The following is a 23,287-nucleotide window of genomic DNA, read 5'->3' as shown; positions in this document are numbered from 1 at the left end:
AAAATTATTCACTGCAGAACTGATTATAATAGCGAAACATTGGAAACAATCCAAATGTCATCATTGTGGAATTGATGAAATAAATTATACCACATTCATACAATGAAAAATAAGGAGGAAACTGTGTACGTATTGACATGGAAATGTGTCCAGGTTCAGGGGAAAAGCAAGGTGAAGAACACATGTGGAATAGTCTACCTTTTGTGTCTAAAAAGGGAGTAATAGGAACCCACATCCCTACTTACTTGTATATTCATAAAGAAATGCTGGAAGTATATGTAAGAACAGTGGTTACCTCTGGGGCAGGGGATGACCATATGGGGAACAAGGATGGGAGGGAGATTTTTCACTATATATATGATCATCCTTTGATGTTTAGAACCATGTGAGTGTACTATTTATTCAAAAAATAATACAATAAAATTTAAAATAATCGTTTATTGTGGCCCTCAGAACAAGCAACCTGACCTGATTCTCCACACCTGCAAGTCTTGATGCCTGTATGGAGCTCTTCAGACTGGGTGCATGTTTCGGAAGCCACAGCCATTCCAGTGGTTACCCTGGTGAGATGGGTGCTCCCAGACCAGAATGCAGATTTCCATTGTCCAGACCAGCAGTGGGAGGACAGGTCTTTGAGTTTCTTACTGAGGAGAACCAGCATCATGAAGGTTCTGGGATGTGGCTCCATTGTGCACTGGACAGCTCCAAGAGAGGAGGGTCCCCGGGCTGCCTACTAATGAGTACTCAGTACCTCAGTACTGAGACATCAGCTGTTCCCGACTCACAAGGGAGGAATGATGGTAGCGATCCCGAGTAGCGAAGTCTGCGTTCTCCTGGGTGAGCTGAGTCATCTTCGTGTCAACCCTAGCCAGGGATGGTGCCAAAATTATCTGCTCTTGGGGAGACCTCAAGCTCCTTCAGGGAGAGAAACACAGAGGCGGTCAGATAGAAAAAGTGTTAAACAGTGGAGATGAGTCTCCTCTAGGATAGAATAATGCTTTGAAAAAAAATGTCATTGTGCTTATTATTTTGTACTTATTTTTTAACATGTATTTATTTAAAAAAATTTTTTATTGGAGTTCAATTTGCCAACATACAGCATAACACCCAGTGCTCATCCCGCCAAGTGCCCCCCTCAGTGCCCATCACCCAGTCACCCCAACCTCCCGCCCACTTCCCTCTCCACTACCCCTTGTTCGTTTCCCAGATTAACATGTATTTAAATAAAATAACCCAAACTATAAAGAATAAATATCAAATGAGGACAGTGATCTTTACCTCTCTTTAATAGAAACATATAAAACTGTACCCACCCAATAGGAGACAACCCTCAAGGATAACCTTCCAAATGGTGTCATGTTGGGGCCCTACAGCTTTCCTTTGCTTTCTTGCCAAATGAAATAATGGGATGGAGAGGCTGGAAAACCAAGAGTGGAAAGAGAAGCTTTCTCTTTGGTTCTTCGGAAAGAACATCGAATGAGGAATGATTTCTGGGGCTGAGGTTTACTTAGGAAGCAGTTATGAGGGGAGCTGCAAAGACTTTTGGCACTAAATTGGCCTGAAGACAAAAAGCAAGTCGTGTTGTGGATTCCATTGTCACTGAAGTGTCTACACACAGTTGGAGTTAGAATAAACTGGGAAAGGAAAATGTGGGATACAAAAGGAAAGTGCTAGAGGCAGAATGCAGTAGGAAAGATCAGACCGGCAGTCAGAGCGCCTGCAGAGGATGGACAGTCCCAGCGCTGCCGCTCATCAGCCTCACCGCCCAGGCCATCAGACCTCTGCCGCCTTGTTTTCTTATCTTCGGTTCCCTCAGTCTATAATTTCCTCAACATTTTACTCAAAAGGAATCTACTTTGTGAGTAGTGATGTTTGATTGTTTAAAGAATATATTCGACAATTACTTTAAAGAGGTAGCAACCTAACATCCCGCACTCGTGGAACCTCAGTGGGAAGCGCCGGTTGCCTCTGACAATAGAAGTTCACAAGTCACAGGACTAAGGCTTGTAGCCACTTTCTGAGAACATATCTAAATTAGATACATGGAGATTTTCTGAGAAATGAGAGCTTCTATAAAGGGTGAATCTTCAAGAAGTGACATATAGTCAACATACAAGGTGTTTTTGCCAGTGTATTTTTTGTTGTTGTTAATGCTTTTTTTTTTTCTTTTAAAGGTAAAACCATTGTATTCTTCTGAGTTCAGGTAAATACTATGCTTCACTTTTAGACTAGAATGGCCTGAGAATTCTTACTTGCTAGGACTTCTGGGAAGAAAGCCCTCTCAAGGTTAGGCTTTATTTCACATAATTCTGGGAATTGTATACATAACAGAAGGAGCAACATAGGCAAAGTCCTTTGCCCAAACACATTATTTTTTTAAAAAATATTTTATTTATTCATGAGAGTCACAGACTGAGAGAGGCAGAGACACAGGCAGAGGGAGAAGCAGGCTCCTCACAGGGAGCCCGATGTGGGACTCGATCCCGGGACCCCAGGATCACTCCCTGAACCAAAGGCAGACACTCAACCACTGAGCCACCTAGGCATCCCTACCTAAACACATTCTACAGTATTATTCTTCTCTGGTTTTGAAGAGCATCTAGGGGAAGTGAGGGGAACAAAATCTTTGAAACTAAAAAATAGCAATTTCTACTTTTAAGTGAATCCTCCTCTCTCGGTCCTTTAACCTTCCTGAATAACCACCACAGGATCTCATCCAGTAGTCATGTGAGGCCAGCAAGGGTGATGTTGAGACTTAGCTGAGGCCTCCATCACCCACTTGACAAGCCCACGGAGCTGTGAATGAATAGTGTGCAGTGGGTTCTATTCCATCTAAAGCATTATCCTTTTCTAAGAATAATCTCCTCCAAAGACATTGTTTTTTCTCAATAGTACTATGGTGACCTCAGAGGTGAAATTCCTGGAATTCAGAGGGCAGCTTAAGGTGTAGTGACCTCCCATGGTCTTTAATAGGCTTTAAAACCAGAAATGCCTAAAAATATTCCTGTGAATCAGATAAGCCAAATACTCTCAACCACATACCCCCTGCAGCTCCAGATTCTGTAGGCAGCTTCTATACAGAATCTATGTCCCCTCAACCTCTACTTTCCTCAGGACTCGGTGGCAGGGGAGAGAGATCAGTACTGGTATGTTGTGACCTAAGTCACCCAACCTGGTGCCCCAACTGGAAGAGAGGTCAAGGGGTGACCTGCCCCCTCCTATTCTTGCACAAAGGACAATAGCCCAGCCTCCAGGCAGAGGACAGGGCTTCTCCCCTCATGCACCACCTCCTCCTGGGCCTCTCCCTGATGGTTTCCATAGCCCCTGCTTCTTGTTGTTCATCATCATAGGCTCTAGCACCAAGGGTTCATTTCTTTTGCCAACTTGAACAGACTGGTAGTGCTTGCAAAGCATTGTCTTTAGAAGGATTCTTAGGCGAGAGGAATGGGGAGGTATTGTTTAATGGGGATAGACTTTCTGTTTTGCAAGATGGGGAGTTCTGGAGATGGATGGTGGTGATGGTTGCACAATGATGCAAATGTACTTAATGCCACTGAATTGCACACTTAAAAATGGTTAAAATGGTGGGGGGCAGGGGTGGGGAGCACCTGGGTGGCTCAGTCAGTTAAATGTCCAACTCCTGATCTCGGCTCAGGTCTTGATCTCAGGGTTGTGAGTTCAAGCCCTGCGCTGGGCATGGAGTCTACTTAAATGGTTAAGATGATAAGATTTATGATATGTCTATTTTATCACAATAAAGAAAAATGGAAAGAAAAACAAAAAGAGGATTCTGAATTAACATTTGGGATCAATGGGAAGGGCTCCCATCATCCATCAGCAATGTCAGGGTACAGAAGGTGGAAATATTGGGAAATGCAACCCAGATGACTATAATTTCAAAAACAAACCAACAAAATGAAACCAAACACTTGGTTGGGTCCTGCCTGGATTTTCCCAGCCTGCAGATCTGACTCCTCACTGGTATTGAAAGAGGAGGGAAGTGATTTTCCAGAGTCCTGAGGCCTTCAAAGTTGAGGAAGCATTGGTCCCGGAAGGGTGGAGGAGGAAGAGGAAAGAGATTAGAGCACTCCTGAAATCTTACCTTCGACATGAGGCCTCCTCCTGCTTCTCCCTTTCCCTGTGTATTTGAACATGGGAGGCCCACAGAAATCCTCCAGAATCTCTGCTCTGTTTCTGTACTTGACCTCTGCGCTTTTGCCAACACAATCATTTCAACTGCCTCCGGTTTGGGATGGCAGGAGGGGAGGCCTTCAGGCCTTAATCTTGTGTATGATTGTGTAGACTGTGAACTCACTGACAGCAGCTCTCTTGACTCAGCACTCAGCAATCAGATTCTAGATAAAGCCTCTGTTCATGATTCCTGAGGGTATGAAGAGAAGACCTGAGCCACAGAAGGCTCCTGCTGAGCTGAGGCTGGGGGAGCCAGATGGTGGAAGGCAGTGACGAGTGGAGTCTGAGTGTCCTCGAGGTGGTCAAATGTCAGGTTCCCTTACACCTAGCCAGGGACTGGACACCCTGAGTACCTCCCAGAGCCCCAGATTAGCACAGACCTGCAGGAGGGGATCAGAAGGGACTTCATCCACCTGAAGAAGCTGAAGTTAGAGGCTAATCCTGCAGGGAAGACATGTGTATATATATATATATATAAATATTAATAAAGGCTCTACATCCAGACCCAATTGATAAGTTGATAAATCCTATTCTAATCAGTGTATCCGATGTTAGGATATTTGGTATCATGATAATCTCACTCCAAACTTCAGCTCTGATGTGTCTACATATGGAGCTAACTGTTCACTTAACACCCTTTGAAACATTCTAAGTGCCAGATCCTGTGGGTATTGTACTGTGAGTGCTCCAAGATGAAAAAGACGTCTTTTGTATGCTTAAAGAGTGAATGCTTCATTAAAAAAAAAAAAAAAGAGTGAATGGTCTAGAAGGGGATTTTATAGCATGTATTTAACATATTATCAATGTGAATTTAAGAAAAAAAATTATCAAAAAATTTTAAATTCCCAAGACTGAAGTTAGCAAATCCTCTGCAGCACTGTATTTAGTATCTTTCTTGGGATTTTGGATTTTATTTTACTTATTTATTTTAATTTTTTAAAAAAGATTTTATTTATTTATTCATGAGAGACACAGAGAGGCAGAGACACAGGCAGAGGGAGAAGCAGGCTCCCTATAGGGAGCCTGATGCGGGGACTGGATCCCAGGACCCCAGGATCATGACCTGAGCTAAAGGCAGATACTCAACCACTGAGGAATCCAGGTGTGGAGGACTTATCAACTGTTTTTTTAAAAAAAATCCATCCTTTCTTTGGTATGGGTTTAAAAAAATCTCACATAATTAATTATATAGAACTTTAGGAAATCAAATCAAATGTAATTTTATAAAGTGCTTCTCCAAATTATATACATATATAAAGTGGAGTGAATGTATACCCTAAGGCTGGACACTGGACATAAATATATATATATGGCTGGTTGAAAATTGGTTGATAATATTCCATATATAATCAGGACGTTAGCATTACGGGGCTTATGTTAGAACCTTGGCTAATGTCAACAGGATGCAGCTGATAACGTGTATTTCCTCAGTTTCATTTTAGGGTTCTTGTGGTTAAAGAGGGCCAGATTTTAGATTTGTATTAATATCTGCAACTGCAAGAGAAAGTTCCTAATATATTTTGATACTGTCAGAAGGAAGAAAATAAACACAAACATTTTACTGATCCTACTTGTTTGTGATCATTTAGATTCTAAATTATCTAAGTTTTTAGATGTAGATTGGCCTGATATTTTATTTCATATTTTCCCGTGAATAAATTTCTGGGAAATATTTAAATTTCTTAATATTAAACTAATTTCTGAGAAATTCAGAAGAAATTACTAATGTAATCCCTTATGTCAATTAAAATATATCTATCTCTTAAACTAGCTGATAGGAGGACCTCTCCTTAGCATGACTTTTTCTAAAGCACTATTTTTAATGTAAATGGGACTTAAAATGTTTGAAGTGCTTTTCTTTCAAAACTATACATCAGACTGTTCTAATTCTAAAGAATTTTTTTCTTTTCAGTTTGCCTGGATTGTTATTGTTTGATTTAGTTAGATCTTGAAAACTAACTGCTTTATTTTAAATTGGGGCCTCATAGAATTTCCTGAAAAGCCTCTCAACTGTATTTTTTAAAACAGCTTTATTATTGAGGAAAAACAGACATACAATCAGAGTGCTGATTGTGTTTTCTTACTTTCTATATTCTTGATGCTCTGGAATGTATGACCTTAATCCTGGAGATGGGAGCTAATTCCTAGAGATAGCAACCGACTTACCTGTGAGCATACTTTGGATATACTAACCAGCCAACCAGTCAGGGCCATCACCCCCAATCAATCACCTTTTTTGTTAAACTTCCACACACCAAGCCAACACTCCCTTGCCCTAAATCACCCTTAGGCCAGGTACGGGACAACTAGTGACCACACCTATAGCCCAGAGTCCACCGACATTATTCAGACTACCCAATCCTATGTGATAATCCAATTCACCAACACAGTAGATCTCTTCATTTATTTCTTTAAATTCCTCTTCAATTTCTTCTCAGAAATATCTGTAGTTTTTCTCTTCTAGTTTGTGACTATTACACTAATTGATTCAGAATGTTAAATCAACCTTAAATTCTGGGACACAACCATTTTGTTATGATGTATTATCCTTTTTATATATTTTATGTTCAACTTGTTAAAATTTTGTCATGAGTTTTTGCATCTACAGTCACGAGCGATATTGGTGTGGAGTTTTTCAAAGAGTTTCTATAGAATTAATATTCTTTCTTCCTTAAGCATTTGGTAGTTTGCATTAGTGAAGCCGTCTGGACCTAGAGTTTTCTCTGGGGGCAGGGTTTTAATGACAAGATATGTAAATCACCTAAATAGCCCTATATTTCTTCTAGAGTGAGCTTTAATAGTTCCATTTTTCAAAGAATTTGTCCAGTTTATCTCAGTTGCCAAATTTTTTGGCCTATGACTGTTTATAATATTTCTTTGTTTTACTTTTAATATCTGTAGACTCTAGTAATGTTATCTCTCTCACTCCTGCTATAAGTAGTTGTGTGCCTTCTCTCCTTTTATGCCAATCAGTCTAGCTGGAGGTTTGCCAATTTTATTGATCTCACATAAACAGATTTTTGTCTCATTGCATTGTCTCTATATAAATTTTTTTAATTGATTTCTACTTTGATCTTTATTTTTTTCCTTTTCTCTTCTTATTTGAGTTTAATTTGCTCTTCTTTCTCTAGTTTCTTAGGTTGGAATCTTGAAACTAACTGTGTCATTTTAAATTGAGGCATCATGGAATTTCCTGAAAAGGGCTCTCAACTGTTTTTTTTAAAAACAGCTTTATCATTAAGGAATAACAGACATACAATCAGAGTGCTGATTGTGTTTCTTACTTTCTGTATTCTTGACGCTCTGGTCATTGATTTCAGAACTTTCTTCTTTTTAGACTATGGTCTATCCTGGTTAATGTTTCATGTATACTCAAAAAGAATGCATACTCTGTCATTAGGTGGAATGTTCTATAAATGTCAGTTTGGTCAGGTTTGTTGACAATGTTCTTCAAGTCTTCTAAAGTCTTACTGATTTTATGCCTACTTATTTCAGCAATTATTGAGAGAGAGGTATCAGAATCTTGGACTATAATCATTAAGTTTTCTATTTCTTTTTGCAATTGTCAGGTTTTGCATCACATGATTTCAAAGCTCTGTTTCTAAGTGTATAAGTATTAAAGTTTGTTTTGTCCTATTGAAGAATTTTTCCCTTTACCTTTCTGAAATGACCCTCTTTATCTCTGGTCTGTTTCTGAAATCTATTTTGTCTGGTGTTAGCACAATCACTTCGTTTTTATTTTAATTAATGTTATAATGATATTACCTTTTCTCTCCCCTTTGCTCTTAATTTATTTGTGCCTTTATGTTTAAAGCAGATTTCTTGTAGGCAGCATACAGTTGGATCATGCTTTTTTATTCAATCTGACAATCTCAGTGTTAATTGGGAACATTTAACCATTTAATTGGGAATGTTAGACCATTTATATTTAGTGTGCTTATGGATAGGTTTATATAAACCACCTTGCTATTTGTTTTTTGTTTGTCTCATATGTCCCTTATTATCATTTTCTTCCCCCTGCTTTATTATGACTTGAGTATTTTTTAAATTCAATTTTATCTTCTTTATTGGCCTATTAGCTATATCTCTTTGTTGTATTATTTTAGTGGTTGCTTTAGAGTTTGTAGTATATCTTTTAAACTTATCATTGTTTACCTTTAAGTGATATAACAGTATTTCACAGTAGTGTTAGAAACCTAAAACAGCATATTTCCATTTCTTTCCTCCAGGCCCTTGTGCTATCGTTGTTACCAATTTTATGGTCAGATGTCTTATAAATTCTCAGAAGTTGCTACACTTGATCTTAGCCAAAAGGCTAAGAAGCAATCAATCTCAGAAGTTGTTATTTTTTATTTGTTACCATTTGTGTGCATGCTATATTTTTCCTCTTGAACTATAAGCTACTTGAAAATAGGATTCATAGTTGAGTCAGTGTTGGCATTTAATAGGTGGTCAAAATGCATTTTTTCAATGAATGCTAAAGGAGAAGAAGGAAGATGGTGACAAAAAGGCTCTGCTAAAAAAAAAAAAAAAAGAAAGAAAAGAAAAGCTTTTGCTGCTTACCAAGGTGAAGCCCTGGACTGGCCCGACCAATGTAGAAATATACAATGGCAGCAACACCCATGTTAATGAGGGTGTAGACCCACTGAATCACAAACATGATGAGAAGTGACCCAATAGCCTGTGGAAACAGTAGGAAGGGCAAGTCACCTAATAGTTTATCACACAGTAAGCAAGCCACAAGCCCAGGGCCATAAGAAACAATAGTCCCTCTCATCAACCTCTGATCACTATCAATTCTGAACAGTTGAAGTTCACATATAATTCAAAATCTCACTTAAGCAGATATTTGAGAAGATACCTGGAGAAAATATCGTGTAATCAAAACAATCAATAAATAGATATTCTAACCTAGTTCCTTGTCCTACTCCTCCCTAGAAGAAACAAATTAGAGTTAAATTATGCTAATTTGGTAATCCTAGAAATTTAGTGACCCAGAGGTTATCACAGGTGATTATTTTTAAAGCAAACCATTGATTAAAATAAGTGGTTCATTAAATATAATCTTGCCATTTGTAGTCTCCTTTAAATTCTAATGTAACACACTCAAATCTCATTGCTCCTAGTTAAGACTGTCCTTTCTCCTCTCTCCTATGGAGTGCCCTAGATCAACATCTCTACCTGAATTCTTTCTTAAAGACCATTGAGATGAAGATGAAGTTACTCACCCCTAACAGGGAGACCCAGGGATTGCACACATGGGTATAGAAAGAAGTTGGTTTCCTCTGAATATCTTGTTCTTGGAGCCTAGACTTTAGGAAGAAATCTAAAAAATAAATGAGCCAAAGCCTTGGTTACCAATTTGTTACCAAACGGTTTTCTATTTTTATGAGCAAATACCTATAAATTCCTCTTCACCAATTTTGTAACTCAACCTAAAAAACAATCTTCATTCACCTCAACCATTAATTCCCTTCACCACACTGAACGCTTGTTTTTCTAGTAACTACACCTCCTAAATCATGATCTCAATCTATCTCCCTCTGCCTATCACTTTTTTTTTTCTTATTTACTCTACTGTCTCTCACCCCAACGGTTCATAGTCTACAAAGGGATCTTTAGTCAAATTGCCCTAGTATGTTTTTGCTCTCTATTACCTACCTCCTCTTTTCACTACCTTCTTACCTACCTAAGATTCTGTGGTCCAAGACTAATGGCATTCCCTTGCTTACCTCACCTGCTTCCATACTTCAGTATTCCTCCACAGTCAAATCATTCTCCTACTCTCTGATGTAAAGAATTTACAGCTTCTCCTCTCAAAAGAGAGCTTTTGTATTCTCTTATCACCAAATTCTCTTACCACTAAATCTACCAATCTACTGGCATCTGTACCCTCTTTTCTGCCTTTCCTCCTTTCACAGTGGATGAACAGTCTCAGCGCTTATCCAAGGCAGAACTTATCACTTGTGCCCTGTTTAAATGATGCTTTTGCAGCACCAATTTCTCTATCATTTACTGAATCATCCCCAACAAATACAAACACATTGTAATTTCCCCCACCTAAACAAATATTTCCCAGTCCACTTCTCAGCTACTGCCCTATTTCTTTATCTTCCTTATAGCAAAACTCCTCAAAAGAATTGCCTGTACAGTCTCTACCTCCCATTACTTCCTCAGCTCACTCTAAAGATTGTATATAACATTCCACTAAAACTATTCTACCTAAGTTTGTCCATGACTTGAAACTTTTCAAATTCAATGGTCAACTCATGGTCCTCATCCTACTGGGTCTTTCGGACAGCATCTGACACACAAGATCTCTTTTTTATTGAAACACTTTCTTCTCTTGGTTTCTAGGATGCCTTACTTCCCTGGTTTTCCTCCTATCTCATTGGCCACTCCTTCTCAGTGTCCTTTGCTGGCTTACCACCTCTTCCCAATTCCCAAATACTGGAGTATCCCAACATTTATTTAGTCCCTGGTACTCTTCTTATTTCCATATAGCCTCACTCCCAGGAGACGTCATCTAGTCCCAAATGATTCTGAGTACTATCCACATGCTGATGGTCCAAGTTTATATCATCATCGGCCTCTCCCTTGAACTGAAGTTTTGAATATCTAGTTGTCTTCTTAATATCTCCCCTTACCTGGCAAACAAGTACCTCAAATTTTCCCATGGCTAAAGCAGAAATCTTTTCTCTACAAGTCTTCTTCATCTGAATAAATGATAACACCATTCACTCAAATACTGAAGATTCATCTTTAACCCCTCTTTTCCTCACACATACATCTATTTCATCAGTAAATCTGGTTTTTACCACCAATATTTATCCAAAATATGAGCAACTCCTTACCACCTCCATTGCTCCCATCCTAGTCCAAGCCACCTTCATCTTTCATCTGATTTACTATAGTGTGTTCCTATAGTAGAGACCACAGTCAGAGTACATTTCCCAGGATCTCCTACAGTGAGGTGTGGTCACATGGCTAAATTCTCACCAGTGGAATGTGAACAAAAGTGGTGAGCACCACTTCTGCACCAAGGTATTAGAACAGGTATGCCTCTTCTCTGTGCCTGAAATCTGAACATGGTGACTAAGTCTTGACTTTGCGTGACAAGGTACTGAAGGATAATAAAGTCAAAAGTATGGAAGGAGCTCCTTTCCACTGTGTTTGAGCAAGTATATTTTTGATGATTGTTCTAGCAGTTTAGCTTACCTTAATATATCTCCAACAGGCTTTGACTCTTCTCACTTCTCTCTATACAATTCATTCCTCATAAAGCCAGTGATTTTTTTTTAAGCCAGTGATTTTTTAAAAGTGATTTTCTTAAAGCCTGAATCTGATCATGTCACAACACTGGCCTACAGGGAGGTCAATGCACTGACCTCCACTTGCCTCACATCCACACCTCCTACCTTTCTCCCCTGGCCGGCTCCTTTCCAGTTGCTGCTGGGCTTCTGCTGTTCTTGGAACTTACCAATCCTATTCCCACCTGAACCTTTAAACATGCCATTTCCTCTGCTGGAATTCTTCCCCCACTTCTCTACATGGCTCATCATTTTATACAATTAGTTTCTCCATTAAAAGATCCTCTTCTCAGAGATATCTTTTCTGGCAAACCTATCTGAAACAGTACCTTTCTCCCCACCCTGTCTCTCTCTATACTGTTATCCTGCTTTATTATTCATCATAGTAGTCCTCACTTCCTGACATTACAGTATATATCTGTTGGCTTGTTTAGTATGTGTCTTCCCCTACTAGAATACAAGCTCAATGACAGCAGAGACTTTCTGTATCTATTCAGAATGTTCCCCCACACCTGGAACAGTGTTTGAAATGTAGTCAATGTTCTCTACATGTGGTTAAATGAGTAAAGAAACCATCTTAGCCCCCAGAGTAGTCTTTATCCTTTCAACATCTGTCTACCTTCATCATGTGCTTCCAACTATTATACGTATCTTTTGTACTTCCATACCTTGAGGGCAATGACTGTCTTTTACATCTCTAAATGCCAAATCCTGGCATTTAGAAGATTGTGTATAGGAGGTGCTCAATAAATGTCTCCTCATTAATTGTGGTTTAAAATAAACTCTGCCAAAGTTTATGATTGATTTGAATCAATGGCTTTATTACCTTTTTCTAAAAAGTAGGAATACTGTTGATTGCCATTAATTAAATTATACAATTTTAACATGCCCAAGGCATGATTCATTTTTTCAATCACAGGATTAGTGAAATGTAGTTGCCTCCCTTGCATTATTAAGAAGGAACGGTATTGGTTAAGGACTTAGATTTTTGCTTCTGAGATCTGTGAAATGTTAAGCTCACCCTTTCCCAGTTAATCTCAATCTTATACAATCTCAATTACACTGTACATAAGGGAATTGTATGTGTGTGTATGTTTTCTGAGGAACCTGGGGGGAAACAGAAGGAAGGGGTGTGCCCTCCAGGCAAGCACATTGGAATTTTATACATCAGCAATGTGAGGAAGAATTCAGGCAAGGATGCTCAGCTACTTTGAATAAGTACAATCAACCAGTCAGACAATTCAGAATTTTGAATAGCTATGGTTCCCCTTCCAAAATGACTAAAAGAATTTTTTTTTCTAGTCAAGGATTTTGCTTAAAGAAGCAAGTCTTATAGTCTAGTGTGGGAAGGGACAGTTTCTCATGTTATAAACTCTAGAATAATAATGAAGGTGACTTTATTTTATCATTGCAAAAGTTTGCAAAACAAACAGGTAAACAAAACCATGCATCATGCATATTAAAAATATCAAATATAATAAAGAATAAACATAATTATGTCAAATTTTAAAATTAAAAATTAAGTAATTTTATAGATATTATTCAAAATAAGTATCAAGCCATCTCTGAAAATGTACTCCATATCTTTATCAGAACTAAATACATAGTTCTAGTTAACATATATAAACCAAGAATGTGAATTTCTATAGTCCACTAAGGATCATGTTTCAAGTACATGTGGTATTTTATTGTTGGTAATACAATTCTTTTAACCACTTTCCAAATGTTATTTAAGTTATTTCTAATTTGTTAGTAACACCAACAATGGAATTATGACAACCTTGAACACATCTCATGGTTTATTGTTTGGTTTTGAGTTGTTTCTTTGATATATAATTCCCCCAGATATACTTACACAGTGAGGGAAATGAAAGTTTCATATTTCTTGTTACTTCATGAAAGATCATTCTTCAGAGAGAATAAACCAGAGATGTTATGTCAACTATACTTCAATAATAAAAATTAAAAATAAAAAGAAGGGCAGCCTGGGGGGCTCAGCGGTTTAGCGTTGCCTTCAGCCCAGGGCCTGATCCTGGAGGTCCAGGATCAAGTCCCACGTTAGGCTCCCTGCATGGAGCCTGCTTCTCCTTCTGCCTGTGTCTCTGCCCCTCTCCCTCTCTGTGTTTCTCATTAATAAATAAGTAAAATCTTAAATAAATAAATAAATAAATAAATAAATAAATAAATAGAAGGAGGAGGAGGAGAAGAAGAAGAAGAATGAACCAGAGGGACTGTCAGCTATGGCAATGTGAAGAGGTCAGTGAATCCTCTCCACAAGAAGTAAGTATACACCTAGACAGAATAATAAAAAGCAATTATTCGGGGCTCTGGAATTTACCAAAGGGAGACAAATAATTAAGAAGTATTTATTTTTCAAAAACTGCTGGAACCGAGGGTCAGGATAATGAGAGCCTATGGCCTGGCCTCCCATTCCCAGCCTAGTTCTTACTAGCATGGAGCCAGTCAGAAGCTGGCAGTTTTGCTGCCAGATGGGGAAAACTTGTAAGTTGTGCCTTTGTAAGCTAAACATGGTGAATACAGTAGAAAACCAAAAGGGAAAAGTCCTCAGCTTTGCTAGCCTACAACTTGCCCAGCTAGGGCAAGTAGTGAACCAACCAGAAATTTAATGGAAAGATTTAGAAATGAGAGAGCCATAGAAGGGCTATACAAGGACTATATCCCCCCATATTTCCCTGGCTGGCTGGCAAACTATGCTCCTGCCTGGGGAGCCCAAAGAGAGACTGGCAAAAAGTAAAAGCCAGGGGAGACAGAAGAACTAGCTGCAACTTTGCTTGCCAACCTCCACACAGATCCACCAGCAGACAGTGGAGCCTTATGAGCCACACAGACTCAAGGTCAACCCCCAGGAAGCCAGGCTAAAAATTAAAAATAAGAATAAAAATCTGAGTAAGAACATCAGAATCCACACACCACAAAGGAGACAGATTCCATCCAGATTCAAATCCAGAAAATTTACTAAAACAAACAAAAACCTGGAAACAGCAGAATCAGGAGTTGACATACTGCATTACCTAAATTGTCCAGTATTCAACCAAAAATTATAAGACATGCAAAGAAATAGGAAATTGACCCACTTCCTATCCAAAGAAACACTGAGTGGGCCTGGATGTTGGATTTAGCAAAGACTTCAAAGCAGCTAGTATAATAAATATGTTCAGGGGCACCTGGGAGGCTCAGTGGTTGGGCGTCTGTCTTTGGCTCAGGTCCTGGGATCGAGTCCTGCATCAGGCTCCACAATGGAGCCTGCTTCTCACTCTGCCTGTGTCTCTGCCTCTTTCTCTGTGTCTCTCGTGAATAAATAAATAAAAATCTTTTTTAAAAATTATGTTCAAAGAATTAAAAAAAACAAAAAACAAAAAACAATGTCAAAGGCTCCTGGATGGCTCAGTCAGTTAAGTGTCTGACTTCAGCTCAGGTCAATTTTAGGGCCTGGGATCAAGCCCTGTGTTGGGCTCCCCACTTAGCGGGCATCTGCCTGTCCCTCTGCCCCTCCCTTCATTCATGCTCGCTCTCTCACTCTCTCTCAAATAGATAAATAAAATTTTTTAAAAAAATACAATGTCAGTGACTTAAGGAAAATATGATGGCAAGGACTTTCAAAATCGAGGATATCAACAGAGACACATAAACATTAAAATAAAAATGAGGGGCACCTGGGTGGCTCAGCCAGCTAAGCATCAGACTCTTAATTTTGGCTCAGGTCATGATCTCAGGGTCATGAGATCAAGCCCCAAGTCAGAATCCAGGGAGCCTGCTTGTCCCTCTCCCTCCCTTTCTGCCCCACTTCCCACTCCCACATGCACACACTCTCTCTCAAATAAATAAATAAATCTAAAAAAAGCAAATGAAAATTCTACAGTTAGCAAGTACAATAACATAAACAAAAGCTTTACTATATGGGCTCAACAGCAGATTTGAGACAGCAGAAGAAAGTACCAGTGAACTTGAAGACAGATCAGTAGAAATTATCCAAGCAGAAGAACAGAGAGAAAAAAAACGGAAGAAAAAGGAACAGAGCCCTGGAGGACAATGTACAGTATATCAATTAATGTGTAGTGGGAGTCCCATAGAGATGTGAAAGAAAAAGAAGAGCAGAAAAAATATTTGCAGAAATAATGGCTCCCAAATTTAATGAAAAACTTTAATTGACAGATCCAGAAAGAATGAATTCACTGGAGTGCTTCCAGGATGTGTACATAAACCTGATTACCACAGATTTACTATTTTTTATTTAAATTTTTGATAGCTTAATAGATGGGCAATGATATTTTAAAGGTAGTTTAATCTGTGTTCTTCGAATTAATATGATGGCCAGTTTATAACAAATACTAACAGCAAGCAGCATACATTTTTTTGTAGTGGTTAAGAGCACAGATTCTAAAGTGAAAGGGACCTGGCTTCAAATTCTAACTGTCTCATATTCTGAGCAAATGTTTAACTTCTCTTAGCCTCGGTAAGGAGATAATAACAATGCCTAACTCTGAACTTAGATGAGATAATCTGTTAAGTGCTTATCTCAGTGCCAAAAACATGGGACATACTCGAAAAATACTGGCTATTTTTAACTACCAACAATATTTAACACTAAACAATAAAAGTTTGTTGAATGAACAATGAAAGAGTCTGGGCATTGATTTTTCAGATGTAAATTACATATTCATCTGCACACTTTTCTTTAGTAGAATCTGGATTTTGACCTTCCTATTTTTAAAAATAATATGCACTGGAAGGTATGCTTTTATCAGCTGTGCTTGTCAGAATAATTGTTTCCTTCTGTGACACTGTGTTGTACAAATGTTTTTTATTTCTATTTAATCAGATCCTTTTTGTCTTTGATGATGTCTTCAATAGTCAGAAATATCTCTCTTGCACAGCTGTTATAAATAAGGAATTTATGACTATATAAGGTATAAAATACAGCCCAAGTTAATCTTTTTGATCCATTTAATTTCAACAATGTTTACTTAATAGTGATTTGATTCTTATTATTGTATGACATCTGGTCTGTCACAGATTAGGTTCTTTTTTAAAAAATTATTTATTTATTTATTCATGAAAGAGAGAGAGAGAGAGAGAGAGAGAGAGAGAGAGAGAGGCAGAGACACAAGCAGAGGGAGAAGCAGGCTCCATGCAGGGAGCCTGGCACGGGACTCGATCCCGGGACCCCAGGATCATGCCCTGGGCCAAAGGCAGGCGCTAAACTGCTGAGCCACCCAGGGATCCCAGATTAAGTTCTTATAATAGTGTAACTGTTTCTATCCTACTTTATTGATCAGTGTTTCATTTTTTTAAGCTACTGTTTTCTCACTTATGCATCAATTTAGCCTTTATGGGGTGTCTGTTGCATGTTTTGTACTGTAATACTGTGATAAATATCAGGTGGAAAGACATGGCTTGTGACTAAAGGAAGCTCACAGTCTAGAGGTAAAGGAATAAAACTAATTATTTCTTTTCCTTAAGACAGACAGACACATAGGCCTGAAGACAAATGTGTAAACAAATTTGATCTAAATGTATAAAACAATGTGCTAATTCTTCATACAACTAGCATGGATCAAATGTTATGCTTGCTAGGAGAGGAAATCAGGAAAGCCTTCTCAGAGGGGGTGTAAATGGGTACAAAAAGTTCGATGGATTTTAAACTATAAGTTGGAGTTGTGTCCAGATGGACAAGCAGGAGGTGAAGCAACTGTAAAGATGGAACAGCATATGCACAGGCAGGAAGGAATAAAGAAAAAGATGTGTTTAGAGCACTCGTCTAGGTGTAATGAAATACAGAGTATGGGCTGTCATGAGAAAAATGGCCAAAAAGGTAGTACAGGGCAGGGTTGTAAAGAACTCTGCAAATCACACCAAGGATCTTGGACTTTCAATGGATTCGATTAGATTCTGCAGAAGGTTTTTAAGTAAGAGACACATGATGAGGGTTTCATTTTAGGAAGATCATTCAATGGACAATGAGAAGAAGAAACAAGCTGTGGGAGGACCTGGAGGCAGGAGCCTGGTTTGTAGACTTAGCAAGAGCCTGGGTACTGGATGGGAAGGGTCTGCACTAAGGCACAGGCAGTGAAGGTAGAAGAGAGGGAGTGGTCAACAGCTATGACATTTCTATGATTGGGCGACTGGGCAGCAGATGCTTCCTCGATGAACTGACCACATGTCTCTCCTAAAAACCCACTGGGAAGACGGAAAAGGAATTAAATAGGTATAAACTCACAAATGCAAGGAGAATGATAAAGAAAAGATAAAAGCAAGACTTGGAAGATGGAAAGGTGACAGAGGAATGTTAACAGAGTGAGCAGAGCAGGAGAGGATGAACTCTAGGGCCTACAGAGAGGGTACTGGCAAGGAGCAGCACCATGCACGCTGGTAGACGCCAGCACAGGTGAAGACCAGGCCGTGTCATGTCCCTGGGACACAGTAAGGTGCAGAGGATTGGTTGCAAGACTGTATCTGAAGCAGCTGGACACCAAGTTCCTTTCTTCTGCCCACACAGCTAAGTAACAACTCCTTCTTTGTCTGACCCCTTTCCTCTGAAGAAATCAAACCTGTGAGTGCCTGGACTTGGGACACCAGGCACAGCAAAGATTGGGTGAACAGAGCTAGAGACTAGGGAATTAAATTAGTCTGTATCCTAAACAGTAAGACACTCTTAACTCCCCTGCTTTCCCCTGCTCCCTGAAGGCAAGCAGCCATCTGGGTGAGACAGGAGATTAAAGCATTCTTCTTGGGCAGCCCGGGTGGCTCAGCGGTTTAGCACCTGCCTTCAGCCCAGGGCCTGGTCCTTGAGACCCGGGATCGAGTCCCACCGTCAGGCTCCCTGCATGGAGCCTGCTTCTCCCTCTGCCTGTGTCTCTGCCCCTCTCTCTCTCTCTCTTTCTCTCTCTGTCTCTCATGAATAAATAAAATAAAAAATCTTAAAAAAAATAGGCACTCTTCTCTGGAAGAAAAAAAAGAGTCCAGAGGAAACTTCTAGATAGTCATATTTGGGGGTCCTCCTGTGAAAAAAGCTAGCTTACTTCCTAATCATTCTATAGTGAGGTGCCCCAATCAGCAAGTCCTGTCCAGTATGCATGTCTTCCAAACAGCTTTTTAGTACTTCACTTTCGAGTAGGAAAAGAAACGTAAAAATCAACAGACATTTTAGTAAAGCTTCTAGTATAAGAGAGAGAGAGAAAGGCCAAGTCAAAGGAAAAAGGATCTAGAGAACACAGGTCAATAAAGAGAGCATAAAAAGACTAAAGGGAAAATAAAAATAAAAATAAAAAAAAAGACTAAAGGGAGAATAAGTAATATCACTAGAGTGATAATATAAGCCATTGTGCCCACAAAACAAGAACGAGATGATGTTCCAATTTTTTAAAAGGTTGGGGTGGAGCACTGGTGGCTCAGTCAGTTAAGCATCTGACTCTTGATTTTGGCTCAGGTCATGATCTCAGGGTCCTGGGATTGAGTCTCACATTGGGCTCCACACACTGGGGAATCTGTTGGAGATTCTCTCCACCTCTCCCCCCACTCATGCTTTCTCTCTCTCTCTCTCAAATAAATGTTTTTAAAATATAGCATAAGGACAAATTGAGTTAAACCAAAACCTCTTAGAAATTAAAACCATGACAATTGTGACACAAACTGATTGTTGCTATCCAGTCTCTCTTTCTTCCTTTGGAAAAAACCCACACAATTTCATATGAAGCAGCAAAATAGTCAGGTAAAAACATATTTACTAGCCTTCCCCCTGAGAATTGCTGGAAAGGCTAGCAAAGTAAGTTCAGGGCTCTATAGCCAGAAATTATATTTCTCAAAATTGATTGATTTTGATTTTGATAATCTCAAAATCACTCAAAATTATATGTCAGAGCAGTCTAGGAGAGACACTACTATGACAGTCACCAAAGTACAGACACTGAAGTTGCCCACTGATTCTGAAAGCCCTAGACACTGGAGCCAGGTATGCAGTCATCCGCAGCTACCATCAGGCTTTTAGAGAGTTCCTTGAAGTTCCCATTATTCAGGTTTCCAGTTCCCAATTCCAGATGTAAGGGGGCTCATCTGATTAGCAGAGCCTTGCCCCCCTCCTCGGAACTCTTAGCTATAGGAGAGGTTGGAAAACTGAGTATCTGACATCTTCAGTTTTGAGTGTGAGATACTTGCTTTGCCTCTCACCAAGACTTATAACACTGGTAATTCTTCAAACATAGGGAGATCATTCAATGCTGAGTCAGAAAAAAAAAGGCAAAAATCTGGCACAATACTGTATCCAAAAAAATCTCTTGTTCCCTGGATCTGACATAGAAAAAGAGAGAAATTCCAAGATAATTCCTTTGTAGCAGGCTTAGAGAACAGATAGTCTAGACTGGAACAGGGTGACAGCCATAGGACAAAGGAAAAAAAGAAATAAATATGTTAGATTTCTGAAGAATTCAAGCATGTGGAAAATAACATTAAGCACTTGATATATCTGCCCAAGCATTTAGAGAAAAATTATGACAGAAAACCAAGCAAAAAAAGAACAAGGCAACTATTAACTCCAGGAAACAGAGAAGGTTGAACAAAAAAGAAAATATAATCACAGTATAATATATGGCTCTGAGTTAGGCAATATTTACTTAATCATGGTAATAGGAATACTAGCTATTAAGTTGATCAAAAACTGTGATATAAGTACACTGGGACATTCGATGAGAAGTCAGAGTGGCATAAATGAATTAAAGCTTCACTTGCCATAGTAGGAAGTCAAAAGATGATATCTGAAACTGACACATCAAGAAGTAGAAATACAAATATATTATTTAGTAACATGAATGTGACAGAAGCAGCAACTTTTTGGTTGCAAGTGGGATTTTCTAGGAGTGGGACTAGGGAACAGAGAAGGGTACAAAGGATGGTATAGAAGAGCAGGGACTACTATTTATGATTATGTTACTTTTTTAAAAAAAGACTTTATTTATTTGAGAGAGAGAAAGAAAGAATGTGTGTGGCCATGCAAGCAGAGAGAGGGGCTGAGGGAGAGGGACAGAGAGAATCTCAAGCAGACTCCAGGAGAGCACAGAGCTCATTGTGGAGCTTGATCCCACTACCCTGACATCATGAGCTGAGCCAAAATCAGACAGTCAACCAAGCTCCCCGATTATGTTACTTTTCATTCCACCTGGCTTATTAAAATTGTATGCTTATTACTTTGATAAAAATAAAATAATTCTTAAAATTTTGATAATGCTCCTATCATTAAAAACCTCCCACCAATTTGAAGGGGAGGTGGGCGGGGGATGGGGGTGACTGGTGACGGGCACTGAGGGGGGCACTTGACGGGATGAGCACTGGGTGTTATTCTATATGTTGGCAAATTGAACACCAATAAAAAATAAACTTATTAAAAAATAAAATTAAAAAAAAAAACAAAAAACCTCCCACCAATCTGGAGATGAAGAAGGAAAAGCAAGTGTATGGGAGAATGTAAAGTTTTTGTTTTTAGACATCTCTTTCTGTGTCCCTCTGTCTCCTCTTTGCTCACACTTGTCTACACAGAGCTCAAGGGGCAGGGTATGTAGAGAAAAGTAATGGGCTTCACATAAAGGTGGACCTGAGTATGACATCTGCTTGTACAAAGTATGAGCTCTGAGACTTCTCTGTGACCCCACTGGGCCTCAGGGTCTTCACTTGTAAAGTTGAAAAATATAATATCTATTATATTACATGAAATAACATATGTAAAGCATCTGGAATGAGGAAGACTCAAAATTATGAATTCTTTCTTTCTCTCAGAATTTCTCATACCCTGTGAGCCTCTCTTTGAGAGTCTTTCTCTGTGTCTCCATGTTTGTAGATCTCAGAAAGCAAAGCAAAGCTGTGTTCCTTTGGCTATTTTTTTCTCTATCCTTTCTTTCCTGGTTTGGGAAATTCATCTTCCACAGACAAAACCTACTAAGGCAGACAGTTTGTTCCATTTCCACTTCTCCTAAAAGGAAAAATTAGTCTCATTTGTATTGATATTATTTATCTCAGCTGATTTTTGAGTAAAAATGAAATTATTGTTCAATTATTAACCATGGCTCCCAGCTCTACCATACAAGGATAGACAGAAATTTCTATTTGAAATCAACTGTAACAGAGTAGAATTAAAAATTCAGCTGATATTTGAATATAACATTAAAAAATAAATATCACGCAAAACTGAAAAGGATTTTAAACCCAGCTATCAAGTGAACTGACTAAGGGCATGAAAGGGGATTGTGATAACCAAGTAGGTGAGGTTATCCCAAATAAGGAGGCCCTAATGTGATTCCAAGGCACTCACCTTCTCCAGTTGGGCCAGGCTGGTCCCTTGGCTCAGAGATGAGTTGTTCACCACATGCTCCTTCAGGCTGAACCCCTTCACTCCTGGCACTCTGCTTGTTCCAGTAGGCCTCCTGTCCCTCCCCGGAGGTAGTAGGCAATCTGTCAGAGCCCTCAGGAGGGAAGGAAGCTGGGGACTTGAGGTCCAAAAGGAAGCTATCTTGCAGGGTTTGTTTGGTGGCCTTCCTGTGTTTCTCCTTCTTACTTTCTGGGGTCCCATCACTGTCTCCGTGCCTGGGCTGGCTATTCTCAAGCTTCCTGGTTAGCTGGAGAAGCTGATCCATGTCTTTGGTGAATTCTAGTAGAGTGCCCTCAGGGAGGCTTCGGACAGTGCCCTCAGAGCCATAGCTGGGAGCCTTCTCCAAGAGCAGGTGCTCAGAGCAGTGGAGAGCTCCCATGCCCTCCCTGTGCACTGACTCAGGTACCTGGCGAAGGCTGCAGGGAACCATGGACAGGGAGAAGTAGGAGTAGTCCACTGCAATATACGTCAGCATGAAGTTGATGGTGACGATGGGGGCTAGCACATTCACCTGGCCCACAAGGACAAAGGCCATGGTCACTAAGCTTGTCAGGAAGATGGCAGCTATGGGTGTTTTATTTGGCCCTTTCTGTAGAAACAAAAATAACATGCAAGACTATGAAATTTCAGAAGAAAATCACATTATATGATAGTGGCACAACCACTTCTACTACTTCTACTATGATTCTACAGATCAGTTAACAACTGAGTGTCCACAAATTGGGATAATAATACTCAACTCCTGGGGTTATTGTGAGATCAAAGCTATTGCACATAAAATGCTTGACACAGCACTGACACACAGTTGGCTCCCAACACACCGTGGATATTGGCTGTTTTCATAACTACTAATATGGGGAATTAGCATATAGAACTTGGACTTCCCAAATATTTCTCCTTTTGTCCTTCATGGGTTTTAGCATCAGTCTTGGAAATCAGAGCAGTGCAAAGTTCCCAGGTTATAATGGGGGAAATGACTTGAAGGGGATGGGAGACCTTGGAAGACGCAATAGAATCACTGGCGGCAGGGAAATCATGAAACTAAACCTGCACGCTCTCACACATGCGCGCTTATATACATCTGTTATTAGTGGAGGTGGGGGTGGGGACCTGCGGGACAATAACAGTGGAAGATACGTGCTAACCCCATGGAATCTGTCACTCCACAGAAACTACTCATCACGTCACTGACATGGTTCTTGGACCCAAAGCAGTAGTCACTTCTCCATCCTCATCTTCCTTGACCTAAGAATTACATTTGACCCAGCTGAACACTCCCTGATCTTTGAAAGACTTTCTTTGCCTAGCTTCTCCTGATTTGCCTCGCTCCCCATTATCCGCTCCCTCTTAGTTCTCAGGGCTGGCTCTCCACATCTCTGAAATCGACATTTATAGTAGCCCAGGGGGCACCTGG

General features: G+C 39.6%; 1 protein-coding gene across 1 annotated transcript in view; it reads right to left on the bottom strand.

The window, feature by feature from the left end:
- Positions 1-441: 441 nt before the first annotated feature.
- The window catches only part of SLC12A8 (solute carrier family 12 member 8), a 134,862-nt gene continuing 112,016 nt past the window's right edge, over positions 442-23,287 (bottom strand). Inside the window, exons 10-14 of the mRNA XM_055316244.1 lie at positions 21,817-22,462; positions 9,420-9,517; positions 8,755-8,872; positions 4,572-4,632; positions 442-915 (exon numbers count right to left, since the gene is read on the bottom strand). Of these exons, the coding sequence (XP_055172219.1) occupies positions 753-915; positions 4,572-4,632; positions 8,755-8,872; positions 9,420-9,517; positions 21,817-22,462 (1,086 nt within the window). The 3' untranslated portion in view covers positions 442-752. The remainder of the gene's footprint in view (positions 916-4,571; positions 4,633-8,754; positions 8,873-9,419; positions 9,518-21,816; positions 22,463-23,287) is intronic.

The sequence above is a fragment of the Nyctereutes procyonoides genome, unplaced genomic scaffold, assembly GCF_905146905.1.
Source record: "Nyctereutes procyonoides isolate TBG_1078 unplaced genomic scaffold, NYPRO_anot_genome, whole genome shotgun sequence".
Taxonomy (NCBI): domain Eukaryota; kingdom Metazoa; phylum Chordata; class Mammalia; order Carnivora; family Canidae; genus Nyctereutes; species Nyctereutes procyonoides.
This window is presented reverse-complemented; position numbering and strand designations above follow the sequence as displayed.